Source organism: Euprymna scolopes, chromosome 2 (genome assembly GCF_053919585.1).
Source record: "Euprymna scolopes isolate OS-2025 chromosome 2, ASM5391958v1, whole genome shotgun sequence".
NCBI lineage: Eukaryota > Metazoa > Mollusca > Cephalopoda > Sepiida > Sepiolidae > Euprymna > Euprymna scolopes.
In genome coordinates, this window is record NC_136483.1 from 62575461 (window position 1) to 62599813 (window position 24353).

Sequence of the window (24353 nt, forward strand, 5' to 3'; positions counted from 1 at the left end):
TATGTGTTCCATTTCAGGTCAGGAGTGAAGGTCAGATCCAGAAGCTTGTCAAAACAGGTAGACTCTCTAAGATGAGCGCCATTCATATCAATTGGGGCCACGTAGCAATCAAAGCATTTATGGTGAAAAGGTAAAAGCTTGGTTTTGGATGCATTAAAATCAACCAATCACTGTCCCATTGCATCACATGTTGAAGATTGGAGAAGAGAGAATCAGAGAGATATTGATTGTTCCTGGCCTTTGAAGTGTTATCATAGATCATAGTGTCATCTGTATATATGTTAATGAATAAACTATATTAATGAATAAACTTAAAATGTGATTTGGGAGATTTCAAAGTAACAATTTCTGGGGTTAAATTTATCAAACTTAACTATCCCAAAACTCGGAACTCTGTGGTCAACTCTCCTACACTGACCGAGGACTGAAAAGACAAAGTGCAGCCTCAGAACAGATTGCTCTGAGCCAAAAGGTTAATTTATTTACTTAAATAAAAAAACAATAATCTCACTTAATTTAAACATCATGCCCTATTTGTTTTTTTGTTTGATGGATGGGGTGGGGGTGGAAATGTTCTTTTGACAGCAAAAGCTTCTTTTGCTTACTATAAACTAGGCTTTATCACCAAAATACCACATTCACTCAATGGCTTTAATCCTATTTAAAAGATCCTCGATGGTTTAAATGACATTTTATTTACAAAAATATGTAAAATGGCAAGCAAGTCTACTAAGAAAAATAATTTTAATTGAGATATGCAATTCTTCAAATAAGCAAACACTCTTCTTACCATATGGTTCTCCTCTGAGTATTTCTGGTGCAATATAATTGGGTGTACCACAGAATGTGTTGGTTTCTCCACCATTTAGCCCTTCCTGTAGAAATAATAAGATACAAGAAAGTTAGAAATGACAATGATAAATGAATAATTCTAAACTCTGGAATAGGATGCAAAGAAAGAGTCACTAAACTAACAGATACTGCACTGTCTACCAAACTCCAGCTTCTATCCCATCCTTGTGCTTGTTTAATAAGTATTTCCATGACTTTTTTTAATATTTGTTGCACATATCCTCTCAACATAAAACGCGACCAACCCAACTAGAAGCAAAATAACCTTTACTGTAAATGTCCCCAGATGCTGGAATAATTTCTACTTTAATATTTTCTTTCTTTGGATAACTTGTTTTTGAAATTTCCTCTCTGTTTCACCCAACTGTACTAACATACAGAAATTTAAATGTAATATGAACAAACATTTTGCTGTATAGCTTTCCACTTATGATACCCCCTATAAATCTGGCTTCTTATCATAGTAGTAATATTCCTTGTTTGGGGTGAATAAATGTTAAAAAAAAAAAAAAAAAAAAATGACTTTAAGTAGACATTTATCTTTTTAAATCGGGGAAAAAGAAACAATAAGAATGACATATTTAAATCTAGTTTCCGTAGAGAGCTTTGTTTAATGAAAGTCTGCCAATAGTTTTAATTTATGGAATTAAAATCCTATATTTTTGCACAGATACATAAAAGAAAAAACATGTGCTTAAAAAAAACAAACAAAAAAAACGGGGTTATACTATCTATGTTCAACAAATTAAGGCTACTGATTTTCTATTTGTGTGATACTTAGGCATATGATTTGAGCAACTTAAGATTATTACGTCAGGAACAAAAAACAACTGATTTTAACATGCTGTTTTTGCTATGTTTTTTTAACTTCGGAGTATTAAAAAATATATAAGTCAAACAAAAAGAACAAATGTTCTAATAAAAAACGTAAAAAAAAAAAAAAATGTTTGTTTACTTTTTAAAATTATAAATGGTTTTTGTTTATTTAAATAGTTTTTTTTTTATAGTTAATACCTAACAAAATACCAAACAAAATGACAATGAAAAATAAGCTGCTTTGTCATGCCTTAATATCAAATGAAGAGAAAATAAGCAGGAACCATTTGTTGTGGTTTGTACATCCGAAACATTTTTGTGAAATAGAGACTTCAGGAAAAATTAAAAAAAGGTCATGTTATTTGTGCTGCATATGCAAAATGGATTATGGTTTTGAATTCTTTCCTGATTAAAATCATACTAATAATTTTAAGGAAGGAAATGATTTTTTTATCTAACAGTTTAAATGCTTCCAAATTGCTAAGTAATTTTTCAAAATAGTAACAAAATATTTTAGTCAATAACATGGTACAAGATTAACAAATGAAAATTGGATAGTTAGAAATAGCTTGATTTGTCAACTTAAATGATATTTGAGTCTGACTTTGAAAATTTGACAAGATAACTTTATAAGTTAGATATAATTTATTAATTTAATTATTTGATGTACTTGTGTAATTTATTAATTTATGTACTCATTAATTTAAATGCAAAAACATTCGAAAATGTGTTTTTAATTATTAAGTAAATGCACAAATAGTCAGCAGGAAACATTTAGGGTGTAAATTTAAATATTTACATAACAGATTTTTAATTGAAATTCGCATTTTATGTAAAGACATAAGTCATGCCAAAGTATCCTCGCCAAAACAAGGAAAAATGATTGAGTAGGAGATCAAAATTATGAGTAAAAATCCATCTATAAATATAAAAGGCAAAATGTGTGTGTGTGTGTGTGTGTACTGTCCGGCAAAGGCTTTTTGGGGGAGCGCGCTCAGTCGGGTCACTCCTTATTAAAACGTTTTATATACTGTCTAAATTATAATATCTACGAATTACGAATGGAGGTTGCGTCTATCTTTAATTTGCCTGACTTTTACATGCTATTTTTGTGATTTTTTTGGATCGCCGCGTCTTTGTTTTGCTTTTCAGTATAAAAAAAGCGAAACTGAATCCGCACCATCAGTTTCCTGGCACTCATGGCAGGGACGTCCACAAAGCAAAGGTTTTGATCAATGCAGCAAAAACCGTTATATCAGACAATTGCTCTTCAAATGGACACTCCCATTTTTTATCTTGGGTAAACAAACAGCCAAAGTTGGGGAAAGAAAAACTGCCTCGCAGCAAAACTTAACTGCCGAATATGTTTGACCTCATTATCATTAAATTCACGCACCTGTCAACTTTATAAGCTTTAAATTAACAGTTTTCACTTCCTCTCCCCTCGTGGCCGAGCGGGTTAAATGTCACGTTTTTTCCCTTTCTTTCCCACCTTCATGTCAACACTTCGGGTTCGAGCCTACCTTCCTACCAAAACTTTTTTTTTTCTTTTGCACCTCCAAACACCAGGGTTTTTGTTTTTGATCTACTTCCTGCTCCCAACACACACACACACACACACCTACAAACACTCAGGCAACACCGGGCACCCCTGGTAGTTTTATCATAAATTACAGTTTTATATTACATTGTTCATTTTTACTTGCTTAAAGAATGAATGAATTATCTCCCCTGCTTTATTGGAATTTTTTGTACTGCCGCTGTTATTAATGGCAGATATATTTTTTTTTAAAAAGTTCCTGCAAACTTCTATTCAGTCATTTTTTTTTTTTTTTAATTTTTGGTGAGGATACTTATTTCAGTATGACACATAGGAAGGTCAATGTTTTTATTTGAAATGCAAATTTCAATTGTGATTAATAGTAAAAAAATATCTGTATTTTTGTTACTAAACTGACCTTTTTAAATTGCAAATAAAATTTATTTTCAGCTTAATAGATTAGAGATTAATTACCAAGATTTGAAATACAAGCAACTTACTTTACACATGCCATAGTCGGTAAGTTTGATATGTCCTTCAGCATCCAGAAGTACGTTGTCTAGTTTTAGATCACGATAGACAATACCTGGAAAGGAACAAGACAGATATTAATAAGATTAATACAATCTCAAGTCTTTCTCTTCTGTAAAAGTAAATTGTATGGTCATTGTTAATAAAGAAACTTATATACAAACATGAAAATATTTCTCAGACACTGACCAGTGACATGAGGAGGGTTACGATTAGCCAATTTTCTAGACTGGTTCATTTCCAAACCCAAATAGACGTGATGTTGCCCGGGACTGAATGATGATCAATGAATATTTCACACTTCCATATTTTTAGTGTCATAAAAATCTGAAATCGACTGATTGCTTGCACTAGTTAGGGACCCATTGCAGAGCATCGGGAGAAAGCTTCACATGCCTCCCCACAGTGACTTAGTTCACAATACATTGTAGTCTACATTACACTGTAGAGAACCTATATTTGATTTTATATTTGGTTGGTTGGTTTTGTTTTATGGCATATCAACCCTTTTCAGGTTATTTAATGCTGAATCCAGTGATTTTGTAGAATAATTTTTTAATAGAATATATTTGTTTTTTTCAAGTCGGTTTCTATTTAAGCCATAGTTGGGACCCTAACAGGTACTACTACACCGGGTCAGTGGACCTGGGAGAAATGGCAATTAAAGGGTGGCTCCACACTCACCATCAGATATAGTTTAAGGTCATATTCAGGACTGTGATTTTATAAAATTATTTTTTATATGTAATGGCTTGAATTAAAGTTTCATATGCAAAAATTAAGTATCATGCTTCAATTGTACTCTAAGCAGAAACGTTCATTTTGAACACACCCGTCATATCAAAGAATATACTGTTGATTTTATATGCCGACTTTTGTGGTTTACGTGATAAAACTTCTCAAATGGACTTGTGATGTTAGGCTGTTAATTTGGTCAAAATTGTTAAGGTGTTAATTTTGGTCAAAATAGCCCGTTTCTTCTTTCATTAGATTATTTTGATTATCAATTCTTATTGAAGACATTCTGATACTAAACCTATCCAAGAACACTGCCAGGCACATAAAGTACATTTGTGTGAAATTAAAAAAGACAAATTGGTCAAGCCGTTTAGGAGTCTATAGGGAAGGAACTCACACAAAGTTCCTTTTATAGAATATTGTGCAGATTTAGACTATAAGAAGGTTATAACAAAAATGATGAAGATACATGTTTGGTTGTTTTGTTTTACGGCATATCAACCCTTTTTTGGACTATTTAATGTTGAATTCAGTAATTTCGGAAAAAGTTTTATGCTTCAAGTTCTTTATATCTTCAAGCATTTTTAATGGTGTTTGATTTGTTTTGTAGAGGAAAATTGTTGTTTTTGTTTTTGACTTTACAGAACATGATTGAGTTCCGCAAAGGGAAAGGGAAAAAATGATAACATCAATATTTGGTGCATTTTAGGTCAGGAAGTCAGTAGCATCAGACATGTCTGGTTAGAAATCATGCAAATTAGGGGAGTGTGATTATTAGTATCGTACCAACTCCTGTAAGTCGGTTAATGCCAAAGTCATGGTAGTTTGCATGATGAAAGTAATTTTTCTTTCATCTCTATATTGATAAAACTATGAGGCAAGATCACTTGTGTGCCTTCTTCCTTGATTACATTTTGTTTGAATTTACTATAATCAAATATTTAGCAAAATAAAACACGAAAGGAAATTAAAAAAAAACTTTTAAAAGTGATATTAAAAAAAATTGTAAGCTTATCAAATAAAATTGTTTCAACTGTAATATCCAATGGGATTTACAGAAATGATTTATTTCTGAAATGACTTATTTTTTGTTTTATTGTTGATTCCATGTTTTAATTTTTTGCTTTTTTTCCAATTTATTGTGTCAGATTTTTTTTTTTAATAAAATTTACTTTAAAGTTTGGTTTAGTATTTTTCCTCCAATTTTCTCAGACCACCCAAAACAGAACTTTTATTTAAAAACATCTATTTTAAATTCCTCAGGATTTCAATTTCTACATATTTTTTTGTTTTTCAAAAATTCCTCAGAAGGTAAAACTCTGAACATTGTATCCAAAGGTTTTTATGTAATTCGAGTGAGTCCAGAGTGGAAAATGGTAATTAATGGCTTTGATGAAGACCTACTGACCAAGGTGAAAAAGAGGAAACTGATAGTATGGGCATGTAACGCACTCAAAAGGACTTGCACAGACCATTTTACAAAAAACAGACCAGGTGGAAAAATGACGCAGAAAGAAGAAGTGGGCTGACAACATTCTTAATTAGACAATGAAAAGCTTTGATGTTACTCAGGCCACAACCGCACCAAGTGGAGCCAGTTAGTCCACCATTCATCTATCATGCAGCGACCCTCATATGTTACGGTACCAGTAACTATACTTGCAGGAAACAGTTTGATCTGCTTAACAACTTAGACCAGCATAATGTTTTTGCTTACAAAACATCTAGTCCACGTCATAGGCGGTGGTAACAATGTTAGACAGAAATGTTGTGCATTGTGTAATCGGATGCAACTTGAAAGATATTTCAAATTATTTTTACCTTGCACCTAACAATATGTTTCCGCCTGGACAAGATAAAGTAAATAGAGCTACAAATAGGATTAATCGTCATCACCAACATACCTTGTACATAATAGGTTTTGGTCATGCTAAAACGAGGTATAGTTTTTTTAGTGTATTGGATAAAAGGTCGCAAATATGTGATAATGATCTTTTGTTCTTTTTAGTTCCTTATATCAAGTGGCTTCACACCAAAATTCCATCATGACAAGTTTCAATAAAAAATACACGATTAAACCCGGATCTAAAACTTCCAACGTAGACCCCCACTACCATGTCTCCTTCTCCAACATCAGGGGTCTACATTCTAACCTTCCAGAGGTTGAAGCCCAATTACAGGAGACTAAACCAGACTTTTTATTTTTAAGCGAAACTGGAATTGGACAGACTATTTCCCTAAATGAGTTCGTAATTAAAGGATACTCTAACCTAACTTCCAAATCTGACCCCCAAGATCGCCATGGGCATGGAATATGTGCCTATATAAAAGATGGCTTTCCATGTGGTAGGGACATCTCCAGAGAAGATCCTAACTTACCCTATATGTGCTTCCGAGTAGCACTAGCTCACACTACGGCATTTATATTTATTCTCTATCGCCCCCATAACAGCTGAGTTACTATCTTTAAAAGCATATCTGAGAAAATTGACCAAGTTCTATCAGCATATCCTTCAGCTAACATTCATGTATGTGGAGACTTCAATGTTCACAATGTGGAATGGTTGACCCACTCAAACAAGACCGATGATGAGGGGAGATTCTGTCATGATTTCTCCATTGCCTATGACCTCACTCAGATTGTTCACGAACCTGCCTGTCTGCCTGACACTGACGGCCAGTATGCAAGTCTCCTAGATCTTTTTCTCACAACTGGCCCTGAACTGTGTTCAGTTTCCGTTCTGTCTCCTCTTGGATCTTCCGACCACTCAGTTGTATCAATTAAGATAAAAATGAAATGTAATAAGTCCTCAGACGTACCTCTCCATCGTACAGTATATCGATACACTATGGCTGACTGGGATAGTTTCCGTACATTTATATCGGATCTTCCTCTGCGTTCCATGTTTAAAAAGGATGTGTCGTCTATAGTATCAGACCTGACAGAATGGTTAATTGTAGGTATAGACAATTTCATACCCTCAAAAAAGTTCCAGCAAAAACCTAACAGCCAGCCATGGTTTTCTCCAGAATGTGCTGCTGCTATTGCGCACAGAAATTACTTTTTCCACTGCTTCCAACGTAATAGATGTATGGAAACTAAAGCCGCTTTCAGGACTACCAGCAACCATTGTAAGAAAGTAATAAAGAACGCAAGAGAGTTGTATGCTCAGTCCGTCAAGTCCAAAGTAGCTGAGCAGCGGCTTGGTTCCCATCAGTTTTGGCAAATTGCAAACAGAATCCTGAACAGAAGCGTGTGCTCTATCCCAACTATCATCAATGGACCTGAGTTAATCTCGTCAGCATCAGACAAAGCCAAACTCTTTGCCAAGAACTTTGCAGCCAATTCTACCCTTTGCGACCAAGGCCGCCAACCCCCAATATTTCCTCCTGTATCAGAAAACACACTATGTGATATACAAATATCTGTATGTGATCTTGCCAAGCTAATCAAAAACCTTGATTCCAGTAAAGCAACTGGCCCTGACAGTATTCCAATTATAGTACTCAAAAAACTTCAACCTGAACTAGCGCCCATACTTACAAAACTGTTTAAACGTTGTCTTAAGGAAAATTACTTCCCATCACCCTGGAAAATCTCATCAGTATGCCCTGTATTTAAGAATTCAGGTGATCGTTCATCCCCCTCTCAGTACAGGCCAATAAGTCTCCTGTGCGTCATGAGTAAGTTGCTGGAATCTGTGTTAAATAGAGAAGTAATCAACCATCTCAGCAAAAATAACCTTCTCAGTGACACACAATATGGTTTCCGTTCTGCTAGATCTACAGCAGATGTGCTTACAGTTATATCTCATAGGATTAGCGAATCTCTCTACAGAGGCAACCTTTCTAGGGCAATTGCTCTTGACATATCAAAGGCCTTTGATAGGGTATGGCATAAAGATTTACTTCACAAGATCTCCAGCTATGGTATAGCTGGAAATGTCTTCTCAATTATTAAATCATTTCTCTCTGATAGGTTCATAAGAGTAGTAGTTGATGGGCAAAAATCAGAAGCTCACAGTATAAATGCTGGAGTCCCTCAGGGGTCCATCCTGGGCCCAACTCTTTTCCTGATCTACATTAATGATCTTCCAAATCACATCCTTACATCATTCGTAGACATTTTTGCTGACGACACTACCATCTATGGTTGCACATCTAAGACAGTAAATGACCAAGTTCTCTCCGATTCTCTCTCCTCTGATCTTGATCACGTTGTACAATGGGGAAAGGAGTGGCTGGTTACTTTTAATGCATCTAAAACCAAGCTTCTATCTTTACATCATCAACGTTCTGATCCCCATCTGCCATCAATTAAAATGAATGGCTCTCGTCTTGGGGAAGCCTCAAGTTTTGACAGGCTTCTGGGCTTGACCTTTACTCCTGATCTTAAATGGAATATGTACATCAAATCTGTTGCCAAGGCCGCTGGAAAAATGGTGGGATCTTTCTATCGATCCGGTAGATATCTCACTGCTGATGCAATTCTCTATCTATATAAGAGCCAGATACGTCCAAGGATGGAATACTGTTGCCACATATGAGCAAGAGCTGCTAGAAAAGACTTGTCCTGCCTTGATAGGGTTCAAATATATTATCAAAATGTGGCATGCTTGTGAAAATCTATCCACATTACATACAATACAGTTTAGGTTGGAAATGATTGCTATAAAATTCAACTCAAAAAGAAAAAATTGGTTTACCTCGTTCATGAAGGAAGTTTAAGGCCAAACAGATTTCGGCAGCATAGAAGCGGGCATGATCTTCTGGAAGTCGCCGTTGTTGCTGCATATGGAACATAAGGTCACCGCCATTGACAAATTCTATCACAAAGAACAGCCTAGAAGACAGCAAAAAAAAAAAAAAGAAATGCCTGTAAATATTGACAGTACAGAAAGTGTGTTTGCAACTTTTGATAAAAATATGTCTCTAGGAATGCATTAGCCTTTTATCTGGCAACGTTCCCATGTACGTACAAAAAAAAAAAAACTTTGAATTTGGAGGAACAAGTTGTGCACATTTTTTATTTCCATAAGTAAACACATGAACTTTTTACAATCTTAGATGAAAAAAAATTAATCCTTGTTGCGATGTGATCTATATTTACCATCATGAAAAATGTGAATTTAGCAGACATGAGTTTTTAAGGGTCTCCATAACTAGTTGGAACAGAGTTAAATTTTTTTTTTTTTTTTTTTTTAACATGGAGGTCACCACTTATCAAGGCCTGGAGGCCACTCAGGGATAAGGGTTATTGCGTGTACAGTGATCAATGAGATAGTATTGTAGTAATCATTAGTATTGGAGATTTGATAGAGTGTCTTACTTAAGAGGGCGGTTGTCAGGAATTTGTTTATGTTGGACTTGAAGACATCTAAGTTGTAGTCAGGTGGGAAACAGGCAAACGGAAGAGTTCCACAGTCGTGCACTTCTGAGAAAGAAGCTCTGTTCATGGAATCTACGTTTGGATTTAGGCACAGATAAGAGTGGGGAAAATTATTTACAGTAGTTTCAGCCAGACGGGTGTTTCTCGTAAAAGATTGACGAGGGGGGACGAGAGATTGGAGCTCGGATGAGCACTTGCTATGGAAATAACGCTAAAACAAAGACAGGCTTGCAACGTCTCCTGTGGGAGAGAGGCTGCAGGGAAGAGAAAAGGGCATTCTCCACTAAGCTACGAAGTCTATTTTGTACTCTGTTAAGGCAGGATAGGCTGTTTTTTTGGACGTACTTGGCTTTTATACAGACAGAGAATTGCATCAGTAGTGAGATATCTTCTGGAGCAGTAGAAGGATCCCACCATTTTCCCAGCGTCCTTGGCAACAGACCTGATGTACGTGTTCCATTTCAGATCAGGAGTAAAGGTCAAACCCAAAAGCTTGTCAAAACATGGAACCTCCCCAAGACAAGAGCCATTCATTTCAATTGATGCCAGATGGGGATCAGAGCGTTGATGATGTAAAGATAGAAGCTTGGTTTTGGATGCATTAAAAGTAACCAGCCACCTCTTCCCCCACTGAACCATGCGCTCAAGATCCAAAGAAAGAGAATTAGAGAGAACCTTGTCATTTACGGCCTTTGATATGTTGCCATAGATGGTTGTGTCATCAGCATAGATATCAACAAATGATTTAACTATGTGTTTTGGGAGATCATTGATGTAGATCAGGAAGAGAGTTGGGTCCAGGATGGACCCCTGAGGGACTTGAGCATTAATACTGTGGGCCTCTCATTTCTGCCCATCAACCACTACTCTTATGAACCTATCGGAGAGAAATGATTTAATGATTGAGAAAACATTACCAGTGATACTGTAGCTGGAAATCTTGTGAAGTAGGCCCTTATGCCATACCTTATCGAAGGCCTTCGATATGTCAAGAGCAATTGCCCTGGAAAGGAAGCCTTTGTCAAGAGATTCACTAATCATATGAGATATAACCGTTAGCACATCTGCTGTAGATCTTGCAGAGCAGAAACCATATTGCATGTCACTAAGAAGGTTGTTTCTGCTGAGGTGGTTGATTACTTCTCTATTTAATATGGATTCCAACAACTTACTCATGACACACAGGAGACTTATTGGTCTGTACTGAGAGGGAGGTGACTTTTCACCTGAATTCTTAAATACAGGGCATACTGATGAGGTTTTCCAGGGTGTTAGAAAGCACTTTTCCTTAAGGCAACGCTTAAACAGTTTTGTAAGCATGGAGCCAAGTTCTGGTTGGAACTTTTTCAGCACTATAACTGTAATGCTGTCAGGGCCAGTTGCTTTACTGGAATCAAGGTTTTTGATTAGCTTGGCGACCTCATGCACAGATATTTGTATGTTGCATAGTGTGTTGTCTGTTAAGTGTTTTTTTTTGTTTTTTTTTCGATATTAGATTTTTCTCAGTCTGTCTGTCCATTCCACTTTTTCTCAGAAACTAATGAGCTGATCTGGCTAAAATTTTGTATGAATCTTCATTATAAGTTGCATATGGTATCCATTCAAACACAGTTAAGGATTAATAGGGATTATTATTTAATGAAAAATGAGCCCAAATTTAACCATATTCAACTATCATTGGCATAAAGCACTTAAGTTGACAGACTATATCCCCGTCCCAGTTTTTAACAAGCTAAAAAATCGAGTATTAGACTATTGTTCTTTTATTTTGAATATGAATCTGAAATTTTATTCTTAATTTCAGTATGATAATTGTTATCGAATCAAAAGAAAAAAATAAGAATTTATATGATACTCACCGACTCAAAGACTGGAAACAAGAATGTAACCCAACTAAAAATGGATAATTTGTGGCCGTTTCAAATACATGCTTCTCAGTATTAATCCAATCAATATCCTAAATGAGAAAAATTAACCAATAGTTAATACTTGCACATCATAAACACACACACACACACACACACATATATAAGGAAAAGAAAAGAAATTAAAACCGTAAATGAAAATTTACAGTAATATTTATTGTTTGACTGATTACTCCAAAAACAATTTTCCAAAAATCCTTATTCCATAAAGTTTCAAAAAATGCTACTCTTCTCTTCAGAGGAAAGACGGAAATTAGCAAATTATTATTATAGCCGAGCTGAAAATTTGCTAGTTATGGCATTAAATGACACAGCACTTTATGATCATAAGTCATATATTGCAAAAATGTGTTCATGTCATTTAAAAACATGTGAAAATTGGGGGAGGAGGTAAAAAAAAAACAAAAAAAAAAAAACAAGACTAGAAGTTCCAAAGTGGCATGAAGACTCACTCGATGGTAAATCCAAACATTGAAGGAAATTTTTTAAAAAACAAAGTCAGAATATATATATAGATATATAATTATTTCCATAGCCCAAAGAACGCCGCAGCCCACAAGAGCCATGCCAGCCAATGAACGGGAATTCTAAGACTCGAGTTTCGCCCTCATTTGGGCTCATCAGTCAGACATATCCGCACCCAGGATTTGAGACCAGAGCCTCCTGCATGCGAGGCAAGCACTCTACCAACTGAGCAAATGCCCCACACACAAGAAATTCTATTAACCAACACAGATCAAGCAAACCGTAACGAAATCAAGCTGTGGAATAGACCTACTTCATCTCGACAAGGGACATGGTCATCCAACCAGCTGAATCCCAAGCCAATGTCTCACAAGTAGGGATTTTGAACTCGAAAGGATGATGCCATCCAGCAGAGCTAACCTAACAAGCCATTTTTCTCATACCATTTTTCAGAATGTGAGAAATTATATATAATTATTTCCACAGCCCAAAGAACGCTGCAGCCCACAATCGATTATATATATATATATATATATATATATATATATATACACACACACACACAGAAAGAGAGAGAGAGAGAGAATATGAAGAAATAAAAAATGACAATATAAAAATATATACTAATGCATATAGATTTATTCGTTTATTCAATATAGATGTTACATCAATTAGGGGCATATATATATATATATATATATATTTGTGTGTGTGAAGTGCCTTCAATAAGTTCCCACACAGGCATTTAAAATTGTTACAGACTCGCGAAAATTCAGTATGTCATTGTAAACATACTATGAGATGACTGACCATTTTTTATGATTTCAGGTTCAAATGAACAGCTACAGCAGGAATTGGAATACACCCTACTAAAGTATGATTATCACAGTTGATGAATTTCAAGAATGATAGGTAATAAAATTCTGTTTTAAACTTGGAAAAAATGCCACAGAAATGTATGGAATGCTTCAGACTGCTTTTGGACCATCTTGCATGAATCGAGTATCAGTTTTTGAGTGGAATAAGAGATTCAAGGAAGGCAGGGAGTCTGTGAGGATGATAAGAGGTTGGAAGACATAAAGAAGATCGAACACCAGAGTTAATCGTGCAAATAAAAAAGTTAATGCATAAGGACGGTCATGTGTCTATAGAGACAATAAGTGCACAGTTTGATGTCAGTGTGGGAACTGTACACACTATTATTTGTGGAAGATTTCAACAAAGTTTGTCCCAAGGGTGCTCAGAGAAGATCAGAAAGAAAGACGTTGTCATGACAAAGATGGGCATCAGGACAGTTTCTCATCCTCCCTATAGTCCGAATCTTGCTGCCTGTGATTTTTGGTTATTCTCTAAGCTTAAGGAAAATATTAGAGGCTGTCGTTATAAGACAATTGAGGAGATGAAAGAGGCTGTGATAAGGATTATTGACACGCTCACACAGAGGACTTCCATGGAGCCTTCAAAATGTTGTTGAAACAGTACAAAAAATACATTGCAACTGGAGGGGATTACTTCAACGAGACTAGAGTATTATGTGTGTACTATCAATAAAAGTGCCCATATGAAAAAAGTCTGGAAACTTATTTACCTTGTGTGTGTGTGTGTGTGTGTGTGTGTGTGTGTGTGTGTGTGTGTGTGTGTGTGTGTGTGTGTGTGTGTGTGTAATAATGCAGTATTCTTTCATTTATAAGGACACATTAAAACTAATAGGAGTCACAGCTTGATATCAACTTATTTTTTAATTTTTCTAACGAAGTTCAAATCCAAAAATAATGTTTTAATTTTTTATCACATCATCTTTACATGACAAAAACAAATGAACAAAAAAGCTCAAGAAAAGAGAATTTCAAAAAGTAGCAGCAAACACAGGAGTCATTAAAATGGTACTCGGTTTCCTAGGTTGAATAGCAGACTTGCAAAATGAAATTTTTACTTGCCCAAACCAGAATATATGTCAAACCAACACAATTCTTTAGCTAGGAGCCCCAATGGCTGACCTTGCCTGGAGAACATACCAACTCAACTGACTGCCAGCCCACAGAAAAACAAACTACCTATGTTCTGTTCAGAGGGCCAGCTCTAACTGCCCACCCCCTTCTCATCTCCTGGAATCTTTTCACTCCTAACCAGAAAATTTTAGATTCTGACCTATTTCAGTGGTCACCATTTGACTGCCAAGAAGCTGATTACTTTAGATAATGGCTAGACAGTGTCCATTGAAAATATCTGACATTAATTTTCTCAAGTGTGTTGCTCTCAGTTGGAACCCCATTTAATGATGTACTTTTTAATTTAAAACAAAGAAAACATCTCTTGAATGGGCAAACTCCAACAAAAGATATTTTCAATTTTTTTTTACTACCCCTCTATCGCTTGCAACATCTACTATTCACATATATGACTAAAACCCACAGCATATTTACATGAGGGCAAATTAGGTTTTATATTTTTTATCTGTTTAAAGCCAGAAATGTTTCACACTCGCTCTGTCATGATCATTTATTGATTGTTAACTTCAACCATCTTTAGATCATTTTATATTAAAACCATACATGTTTTGTATATGATTGGTTTCTAGATTAATTTGTTTTGCAAACAAATTAATCTGTAGGTGGTAGTTTCTATCTAATGCATAGATGTGACCCTACTATCACTATTGGATGTTGTTTTGTCTCAGACTTAGGGAAGGGGAATAATACATGATAGGATTGGGAAATAAGATAAATAGAAAAAAAGGCTAGAAAGTGTTGGGAAATATGTATTTTAGTTAGGTGGGGTAGAGGTGGATACCCTGCTCAAAAATGTTCGAGGGAGGTTAGTGTTGTGCCTGGAAAAATTCTATTCAACCTATAGAAAAAACTGACAGGGACTACCACTCTGTGTCAGAGTGAACTTGAAGTAATGCTAAGGTGTTATTCCACACTTCCCAAAGTGTTCAAATTACATCCTCACTAGAAGTAATTTGCAGTTATATTTTTGAATGCCATCTGCTTTAAAGATTGAACCTTCAACCTTCTGAAGAGTGTCTTTTACAAGTGTATTTTGTTTTAAAACTGAAATTTTTTGTTTGTCGGAAGAGTTTGAACTGATTTAACCGAGCAACAACTTTGGACTGGTGCAACGAATGGGACGATTACGGCCTGTGCCATATTTGCACACATGCATGTTCATACTGAATCTTTTTTCAAAAATCATTTAAACGGGTTTTGTTTTTAATTTTTCAATTTTTAATCTTTTTTAAAAATTATCTATGTTAAGAAAAAATCTTTTTTAAAACAATTACGTTTTTAAGCTAAAAAGGAAAGAAAAAAAAAGTTTACTTACTTCTTCATCATTAAACATAGCTTTTTTAATAACTTTCATGGCATAAATGCGTTTGGTTGTCTTTTGCTCAACCATCAGCACCTTGGCATAACTGCCACGTCCAATCACTCGGAGAAGCGTAAAATCATCCAAAGATATCTGGCCTTGCTCCATTCCTGGAACCGACTGCAATAAAAATTACATAAAATATACTTCAAGAAACAGGGAAATGGTTAAGAAAATGCTCATAAAATTTTGAGGATATTTTATAAATTTTGTGACACAAAAGAAATCCACTTTGAATCAAGGTAAACGAAGATGAAAGAATATTACTTCTATTCATGACAGTTGTCTCATTCAAACTCAATATCAGACTGATAGATGTAAATGGTATCATTCTATGTGTTGCTTTCTTGTAAATAAATGCCCATGTCAAATCAACTGTGAGTATTCTTATTTTTTCCACTTCTTATTGTCATCTATGTACTATACATACGCATTCATCTGAGGGTATAATCTTCTGTAAGGCATTAATAGTTATGATATGCCAACACCCCTGTTCATAACTAGGGTTAGAACAACACGATATTCTTTTTCATTGTTTGGAATCTCGAGTATATATCTGTTGATATCTTATATATCTTTTATATAGAGTGATGTAGTTCTCAGTTGATGTAGAGTAAAAACAATGAAAAGAACATTCTGTTATCTTAGCCCATTCATAACACTGTTGAATGGTTTAGTGAAAATAATCTAATAAAAATATCCCCAATGCAGTGTATTTGGATTCTGATAAGGCACATTTATTGATAATTCATAAACTAAGTCAAATAAATCTGACAAAAAATAATGGAATCAATGCATGTTATTTGAAAATCTGTATAAAAATTTTCTAAAAAATTCAGACGAGTTTGATACTTTGTATTATTCAGACTTCTCCAACATCAGGGGTTTCCGTTCTAACCTTCCAGAGGTTGAAACCCAATTACAGGAGACTAAACCAGACCTTTTATTTTTAAGTGAAACTGGCATTGGACAGGCTATTTCCCTAGATGAGTTTGCAATTACAGGATACTCTTAACTTAAGAGGATATACTTAACTTCTAAATCTGACCCCCAAGATCGCCATGGGCATGGAATATGTGCCTATATTAAAGATAGCTTTCCATGTGGGAGGGACATCTCCAGGGAAGATCCTAACTTACCCTATATGTGCTTCCGGGTTGCTTTAGCTCACACTACTGCATTTATATTTACTCTCTATCGCCCCCACAACAGCGGAGTTACTATCTTTCAAAGCATATCTGAGAAAATTGACCAAGTCCTTTCTGCTTATCCTTCAGCTAACATTCACGTATGTGGAGACTTCAATGTTCACAATGTGGAATGGTTGACCCACTCAAACAAGACCGATGATGAGGGGAGGTTCTGTCATGATTTCTCCATTGCCTATGACCTCACTCAGATTGTTCAGGAACCTACCCGTGTGCCCGATAATGACGGCCAGTATGCGAGCCTACTAGACCTTTTTCTCACAACTTGCCCTGAACTATGTTCAGTTTCTGTTCTGTCGCCTCTTGAATCTTCCGACCACTCTGTTGTATCAATTAAGATAAAAATGAAATGTAATAAGTCCCCAGACGTACCTCTTCATCGTGCAGTATATCGATACACTAAGGCTGACTGGGATAGTTTCCGTACATTTATATCTGATCTACCTCTGCATTCCATGTTTAAAAAGGATGTGTCCTCTATAGTATTAGACCTGACTGAATGGTTAATTGTAGGTATTGACCATTTCATATCCTCTAAAAAGTTTCAGCAAAAACCTAACAGCCAGCCATGGTTCTCTCCAGAATGTGCTGCTGCCATTGAGCACAGAAATCACTTTTTCCACTGCTTCCAACGTAATAGATGTATGGAAACTAAAGCCGTTTTCAGGACTGCCAGCAACCATTGTAAGAAAGTAATAAGGAACGCAAGAGAGTTGTATGCTCAATCTGTTAAGTCCAAAGTAGCTGAGCAGCGGCTTGGTTCCCACCAGTTTTGGCAAATAGCAAATAGAATCCTGAACAGAAGCGTGTGCTCCATCCCAACTATCATCAATGGACCTGAGGTAATCTCGTCAGCATCAGACAAAGCCAAACTCTTTGTAAAGAACTTTGCAGCTAATTCTACCCTTTGCGACCAAGACCGCCAACCCCCAATATTTCCTCCTGTATCAGAAAACACGCTATGTGATATACGTATATCTGTACGTGATGTTGCGAAGCTAATCAAAAACCTTGATTCCAGTAAAGCAACTGGCCCTGACGGTATTCCAATTATAGTACTCAAAAAACTTCAATCTGAACTAGCGCCCATACTTACAAAACTGTTTAAACGCTGTCTTAAGGAGAATTGTTTCCCATCACCCTGGAAAATCTCATCAGTATGCCCTGTATTTAAGAATTCAGGTGATCGCTCATCCCCCTCTCAGTACAGGCCAATAAGTCTCCTGTGCGTCATGAGTAAGTTGCTAGAATCTGTGTTAAATACAGAAGTAATCAACCATCTCAACAAAAATAACCTTCTTAGTGACACTCAATATGGTTTCCGTTCTGCTAGATCTACAGCAGATGTCCTTACAGTTATATCGCATAGGATTAGCAAATCTCTCGACGGTGGCAATCTTTCTAGGGCAATTGCTCTTGACATATCTAAAGCCTTTGATAGGGTATGGCATAAAGGTTTACTTCATAAGATCGCTAGCTATGGTATAGCTGGAAAAGTCTTCTCAATTATTAAATCATTTCTTTCTGATAGGTTCATAAGAGTAGTAGTTGATGGGTAAAAATCAGAAGCTCACAGTATTAATGCCGGTGTCCCTCAGGGATCCATCCTGGGCCCAACTCTTTTCCTGATCTACATTAATGATCTTCCAAATAATATCCTTACATCATTTGTAGACATTTATGCTGACGACACTACCATTTATGGTACCACATCTAAGACAGTAAACGACCAAGTTCTCTCCAATTCTCTCTCCTCTGATCTTGAGCACGTAGTACAATGGGGTAAAGAATGGCTGGTTACTTTTAATGCATCTAAAACCAAGCTTCTCTCTTTACATCATCAACATTCTAATCCACATTTGTCATCAATTGAAATGAATGGCTCTCGTCTTCAGGAGGCCTCAAGTTTTGACAAGCTTCTGGGCTTGACCATTACTCCTGATCTTAAATGGAACACGTATATCAAATCTGTTGCCAAGGCAGCTGGAAAAATGGTGGGATCTTTCTATCGATCCGGTAGATATCTCACTGCTGATGCTATTCTCTATCTATATAAGAGCCAGGTACGTCCAAGGATGGAATACTGTTGCCACATTAGGGCAGGAGCTGCTAGAAAGGACTTGTCCTGCCTTGATAGAGTTCAAAATAGACTTCGTAGCCTCGTAGGAGATGTCCTTTTCTCCTCCTTGCAACCTCTATCTCACAGAAGAGATGTTGCGAGTTTGTCTCTGATGTATCGTTATTTTCATGGAAAGTGTTCAACTGAGCTTCAATCTATGGTCCCCCCTCGCCAAACTTTCACAAGAAACACTCGTCTAGCTGTAAACATTATCAATAATTTCCCCCACTCTTTATCTGTGCCTAAACCTAAACGTAGATTCCATGAACAAAGCTTCTTTCTTAGAACTGCACGCCTGTGGAATTGTCTTCCGTTTTCCTGCTTTCCGGCTGACTACAATATGGTTGTGTTCAAGTCTAAAGTAAATAAGTTCTTGATGAGCCGTTTCATTTAAGTTATCAAATTTACCAAATTTTCATTACTAATGATTACTATATTGTCCAATTTCTACTGTACACTCTTTAACCCTTATCCTTGAGTGGCCTCTGGGCCTTGATAATGTGGTAATGCCTATGTAAAAAAAAAAAAAAAAAAGACAACTATTCTCATCTTAATTTCATCTATTTACTTGCCTCGCCACGAGAGTAAAGTTAGACACAAGGTCGTTTTTTAATGTGGGGAAAGTCCTGGTAACCAAAAAATGGAACTCTTGATTGGAACAAAAATAAAAATTGCCTCTGTCTAGAAAGATTTGCTCTTCACTGACTGAGAATAAAAAGATGGAAGTGCAGCATCAGAGCAGATACTACACTTTCCTCCTGAATTTGGTTCTTCATCTTAGTTGTTATATTTAAAAAAAGAAAAAAAAAATTTCAGTCCATGTATCCTCTAACATTCTTCGGATTCTGAATTTGTGAATCTAGCTAAAATTTGAAAAAGAAAACTTTTATTCAATCCATGGTGATAGATTGTTCTTGTTCCATCAACCATGACCAGATAGAAATGTTAATTCATTTTATTCTAAATTATTACCACCTATAGTCAGGAATGAACCACCAACCTCTAGAAGACTTGTTTTAACAGTAGATTGTTAACCAACATGTTTAACCATTTAACTATATGTCTATGTGGTTCCCAAGTTGAACCCAAATTCACAAATTTGAAATGAAGCACCATCAACTGAAATGTTGTGAATATAATAACCAGGATGAGAATACTAGTCTGGATAATCCAAGTAACATTTGTTTCTTTTAGCACAAGCTCTAAAATATTGGGTCAGCAAGTTTCTATGTCCACTGATAGAAACTGGCCACAATTTTCAAGTTGATGATTTTGCAGTCTACTAGAAGTGACACCAATATCTATATCTGTTTCAATAGGATGGGTAATGGGTGGTGGTGGTGGGAGGTACAGGTTGGAGTATATTTATGTCCCTTCCACAATGGCAAGATGTGACAAGTTTGGGAAAGTGGGATTTCAGAAGACGGCACCTTAGACGAAGAGCACACTAGCTTGCAAAAAATGCCTGAGCAGCCTTGTCAGCATTCTCCAGCAATGGTACGATTAGCAATAAACTACCCTCTTCTCAAAGAGTGATAAGGCAAAGATTGAGAGGGTGGACTTCATAGAAGTCCACAGGACCATACACCTCAGCCAATGAAGAACAATCTACCTCAACAATAGCCCAGACTCTGGTGGTTTGGGGTCTCTAATACAGGTCTGGGTTTTATACTGATAAGACTATTTGTGTTTAATTGAGATATATATTTGTCAATTTTTGCATGTCTGTTGTTCAGTGAAGAAAGCCAATATCAAAATAAAACACTTTTAAACTTAAGTTGCATTTTTGTTTGGAAGGACAATCCTTTTGTTACAGCTGTGACAAAGACCATGTGACTAACACTTATAACTAGTGTCGAAACCAAGCACTAGATTTTGATGACAAGTCTATTATCATGGCCTTTGCTGTGAACACAGCAATGCATGTTCACAAATAAATAAGAACAACTATTTTTAAGTTATCTGCATTTCATCTGCATGATTTTGTAATGAAAATTTTAAATTTAAGTGTAATAAACCAATTCATGGACAGAGCTTTTTACAGAGATTGATGGGCACATTTAAACAGGATAATTTGATATAGCATTCTAATTTATGGGTATTCTTCTCTTATTTAATCATCCTAACTTACAATAGATAAGATGCACTCCGATATGATGGTGAAGTCAACATCTATAAAAAAGAGGGGATTATTATAAGAAAGATCTATGCATATTTTTATGCCAAGCTAAAAGTAAAAACTACAAAACAAAAATCTACAAAGTTGGTATATTCTTGATCAGCATTGCCATGAATGAATATCTAAAATTTAGAAAAATTTATCAATTCTCTGGTGGTGGTGGTGGTAGTGGAGGGGTCAACTGGGCCAAGTTTTATCAGGAGAGGTCGGTTTTTCAGTATTATTATGTACTAATTACTAATTTTGAAAAAAAAAATGCTGAATTGGTCCTCAAGAAATCTATTATATAAAGGAGAGTTGTTTGTGTGTGCGTCCAGTAAAAGAGGAATGGGCCGGATGGAGAAGAATGAAAGGGGTGGGAAGAGGGAGAAGGAAAACCGGGGAGGGAAAAAGATAGAAGAGATAGAATTTTTAATAGAAATATGTTACATTTTTGCCCTGGGCAATGCCAGGTAGCTCTGATAGTTACATATAATTTGAAAGTAGGTAATGTATAATATTAATGTAAAGAGATTCCTCAACAACAAATCACTTAACTGCAAATAAGACGATTTTTTTTTAAGTAAATACTTCTAAAACATGTACTTTAACAATCTGGAAAAAAAAAAAAAAAAAATGTTATCATACAGAAATTATCTCTACTAAACTGATATCAAATAGTAATTAATTTTATCAAAGAGGAGATAAACTGTCCTAGTTTTCTGGGATATTTCTAATGGGATTCTAGACACACGAGTAGAATAAATATATATCTCCAGAGTATATAACAAAAGTTTAAGAAAAATAGTCCAATAAAAAAAAACAACTTTTAAAGTAGACTTTTATCATATTACTATTTACATCTTTGTAAATATTCAATATTTTACACTTAGAAGTAAGAATAAAAATATGGACAATACCTCAATTTTGGCGACCTTTTTAAAAGAAACATTGATCCAAGTTGACAAACATTGCAATGGCAGCATCATGGATGAAAAGATAAAAAGAAAACAAAAAACTGTTAGCAATCAAAAAAAAAATGTATGAAATATACTTTGATTTCAGTTAATGATTTTTTGGAAGAGGAGGAAGGCTAAAATATAAGAATGAATAAAATTTTGTTTGAAACTCCCAGCAAATAGAATTCCATGTCAGACATTTTTAATCCTACCAATAAAATTATTTTAATTTTAATTTATTTTACATTGGCTGTATGTACTTAGTATTGTACAATTTAATCTACAGTTTTGGAAAGATAAATCAATCAAAGAATATGTTCTTTAAAAAATAAAATCGGCTTTTAATAAAATTGATTTGACGTCTTTAAATTTTATAAATACTTTCGACCTTTTTTAACTATGGTGTTTTGTTTTTATTACCATATTATGTTTTTTTAAATTTATTGATGTTATTAATTGAGCCAAATTATTATCCAATTATGACTAAAATCAAGAAAAAGTGTTTTCTTGAGCAAATAAAGTGAAAAAAAAAAAAAAAAAGATAGGCAAAACATGTGACATGAACAAATTAAAAACTCAGATTCGTTTTAGCAGATCATTTTGAATGTGAATCCGTTTACTTTTTCTGCTTATCGTTCTATATTATCATCCATACTCACTCAGATTTTATTCCCTTCTGCATATTTCTCCTGTAAAATTTGTATTTTTTTAATCTAACTTGCGTTGGTTTTTGTAATTCCTTTGTTGTTTTGCTTCCGAAAGAATCTTGAAAAGGCATCATATCTTTTACTTTATTTGTTTGACTTTTTTGGTATAAGAAATAACAATATACATATAATCAACATCATTTTTGGTACTTCTCCAGTTTAAATCCCATTTTTCGGTAAATCTTGCTCTGCAACGCCTTGCGGATGATGAAAACCATCGGATTATACTGAGCAAACAGAAGTCCATACAAAAACAAAAAAAAAAAAAAACAAACAAAAAAAAAACAACCTACTGTAATAATTTCATAAATTTTACTGTTTTATTTATTTATTTTTTTAATGGTAACTGTTTTTTTTTGTGTAATAAAAGTTTTATTTCTTTGAATTAGTAAACAACTATATTTTTTGTTTTGTTTGTGTATGGACAGTTATTTTTTCTTTGAATTAAAGAAAAAGTATTTGTTTTAAGGAACAAGCAACAATTTTTTTTTGGTGGGGATGATATATCTAATTTTCATTAAGCTTTTTTTTAATGAAATAGGTGTATTTTTTTGTATTTTTTAATAAATGTTTTTTATATCCAAAGAACCCTTTAGAGCAGCCGATAACAGCAATTTTTCTTTTTTTTATGCATTTTTCTGTAAAAAGTTTTTTTTCATGCTTTGTTAAAGTTTAATTGTAATTATTTTTCATTTATTGTGGGTTAGGGTTAGGCTTACACTTTTGTGACGACTTGTGTTTTCCTGAGGATAGGCTATTTCCTTAGGGGTAGTAATTTCTGCCGATTGAAGGAAAGCAGCCAACGATGGCAAAGTAGGCTGAGAAAGGTTGCTAGAGAATTTAGAAGGAGGAAGTTCTGTGATATGATTTATGATAGAGACAAAAAGGTTCTTTCCGGATTTTGTCTCTGAATAAATTCACTCAAATAACTGTCAAGCAAATCGTGGTCGGTTCCACACTTTTATTTCATTGTTTGGCTTCCTTCCACATTCTCTCCACATGATTTGTGATAGCCCTAGTTGTAGGGGTCTACAAAATTAAGACTGTGGTTAACTCTAAGATGTTTGTACTCTTTGGATCCTATTTTGTAGTACACTTTTCAGCAATAAATTAGACAACACTCCTGATATTATGTTTCCATTTATTAAAGACGGACTTGTCAACTTCCGTGTGCCCTGAGCCTCTGATCTGCCGGGGATTACAAAGAAAATAGTCTTGACAAATATCCCTTAATAGGTTTTTCCAGTCAGTGAGTGTAATCAAACCCAATATTGCACTCTCGCCATAAAATTTTGTGTGTAGCCATCTTGTATGTCCACAAATATATTAATCTTATAATTTTAAGCAGCCGGTGATGGGACCTCCAGAAAAAGGTGACATGGCGATAGGAGGCCCAGAGTCTGCACTGGCCATTACTGCACATCCAGTCGAAACTGTTGGTTACGTTTCGTGGCTTTAAGATACACTTTCGATGACATTATGCGCAAATCATCTCTGTTGCCAGTTTTCCTGACAAAATGCAAAGACCATTTCTGGAGACTTACAAATAAATTCCAGCCTTGAATTGTTCATTTTCC

The 24353-nt window shown here is 35.1% G+C and overlaps 1 protein-coding gene across 8 annotated transcripts in view; it reads right to left on the reverse strand.

Annotated features, from left to right (window-relative positions):
* Positions 1-24353, reverse strand: part of LOC145291555 (protein kinase C iota type-like) — a 355461-nt gene that overhangs the window by 87254 nt on the left and 243854 nt on the right. For all 8 annotated transcript variants that reach the window (XM_080137652.1, XM_080137646.1, XM_080137627.1 and 5 more), the window contains 6 exons: positions 22031-22045; positions 15581-15745; positions 11726-11823; positions 9184-9320; positions 3709-3794; positions 791-875 (listed from right to left, as the gene is read on the reverse strand). In XM_080137652.1, the coding sequence (XP_079993778.1) occupies positions 791-875; positions 3709-3794; positions 9184-9320; positions 11726-11823; positions 15581-15745; positions 22031-22045 (586 nt within the window). The remainder of the gene's footprint in view (positions 1-790; positions 876-3708; positions 3795-9183; positions 9321-11725; positions 11824-15580; positions 15746-22030; positions 22046-24353) is intronic.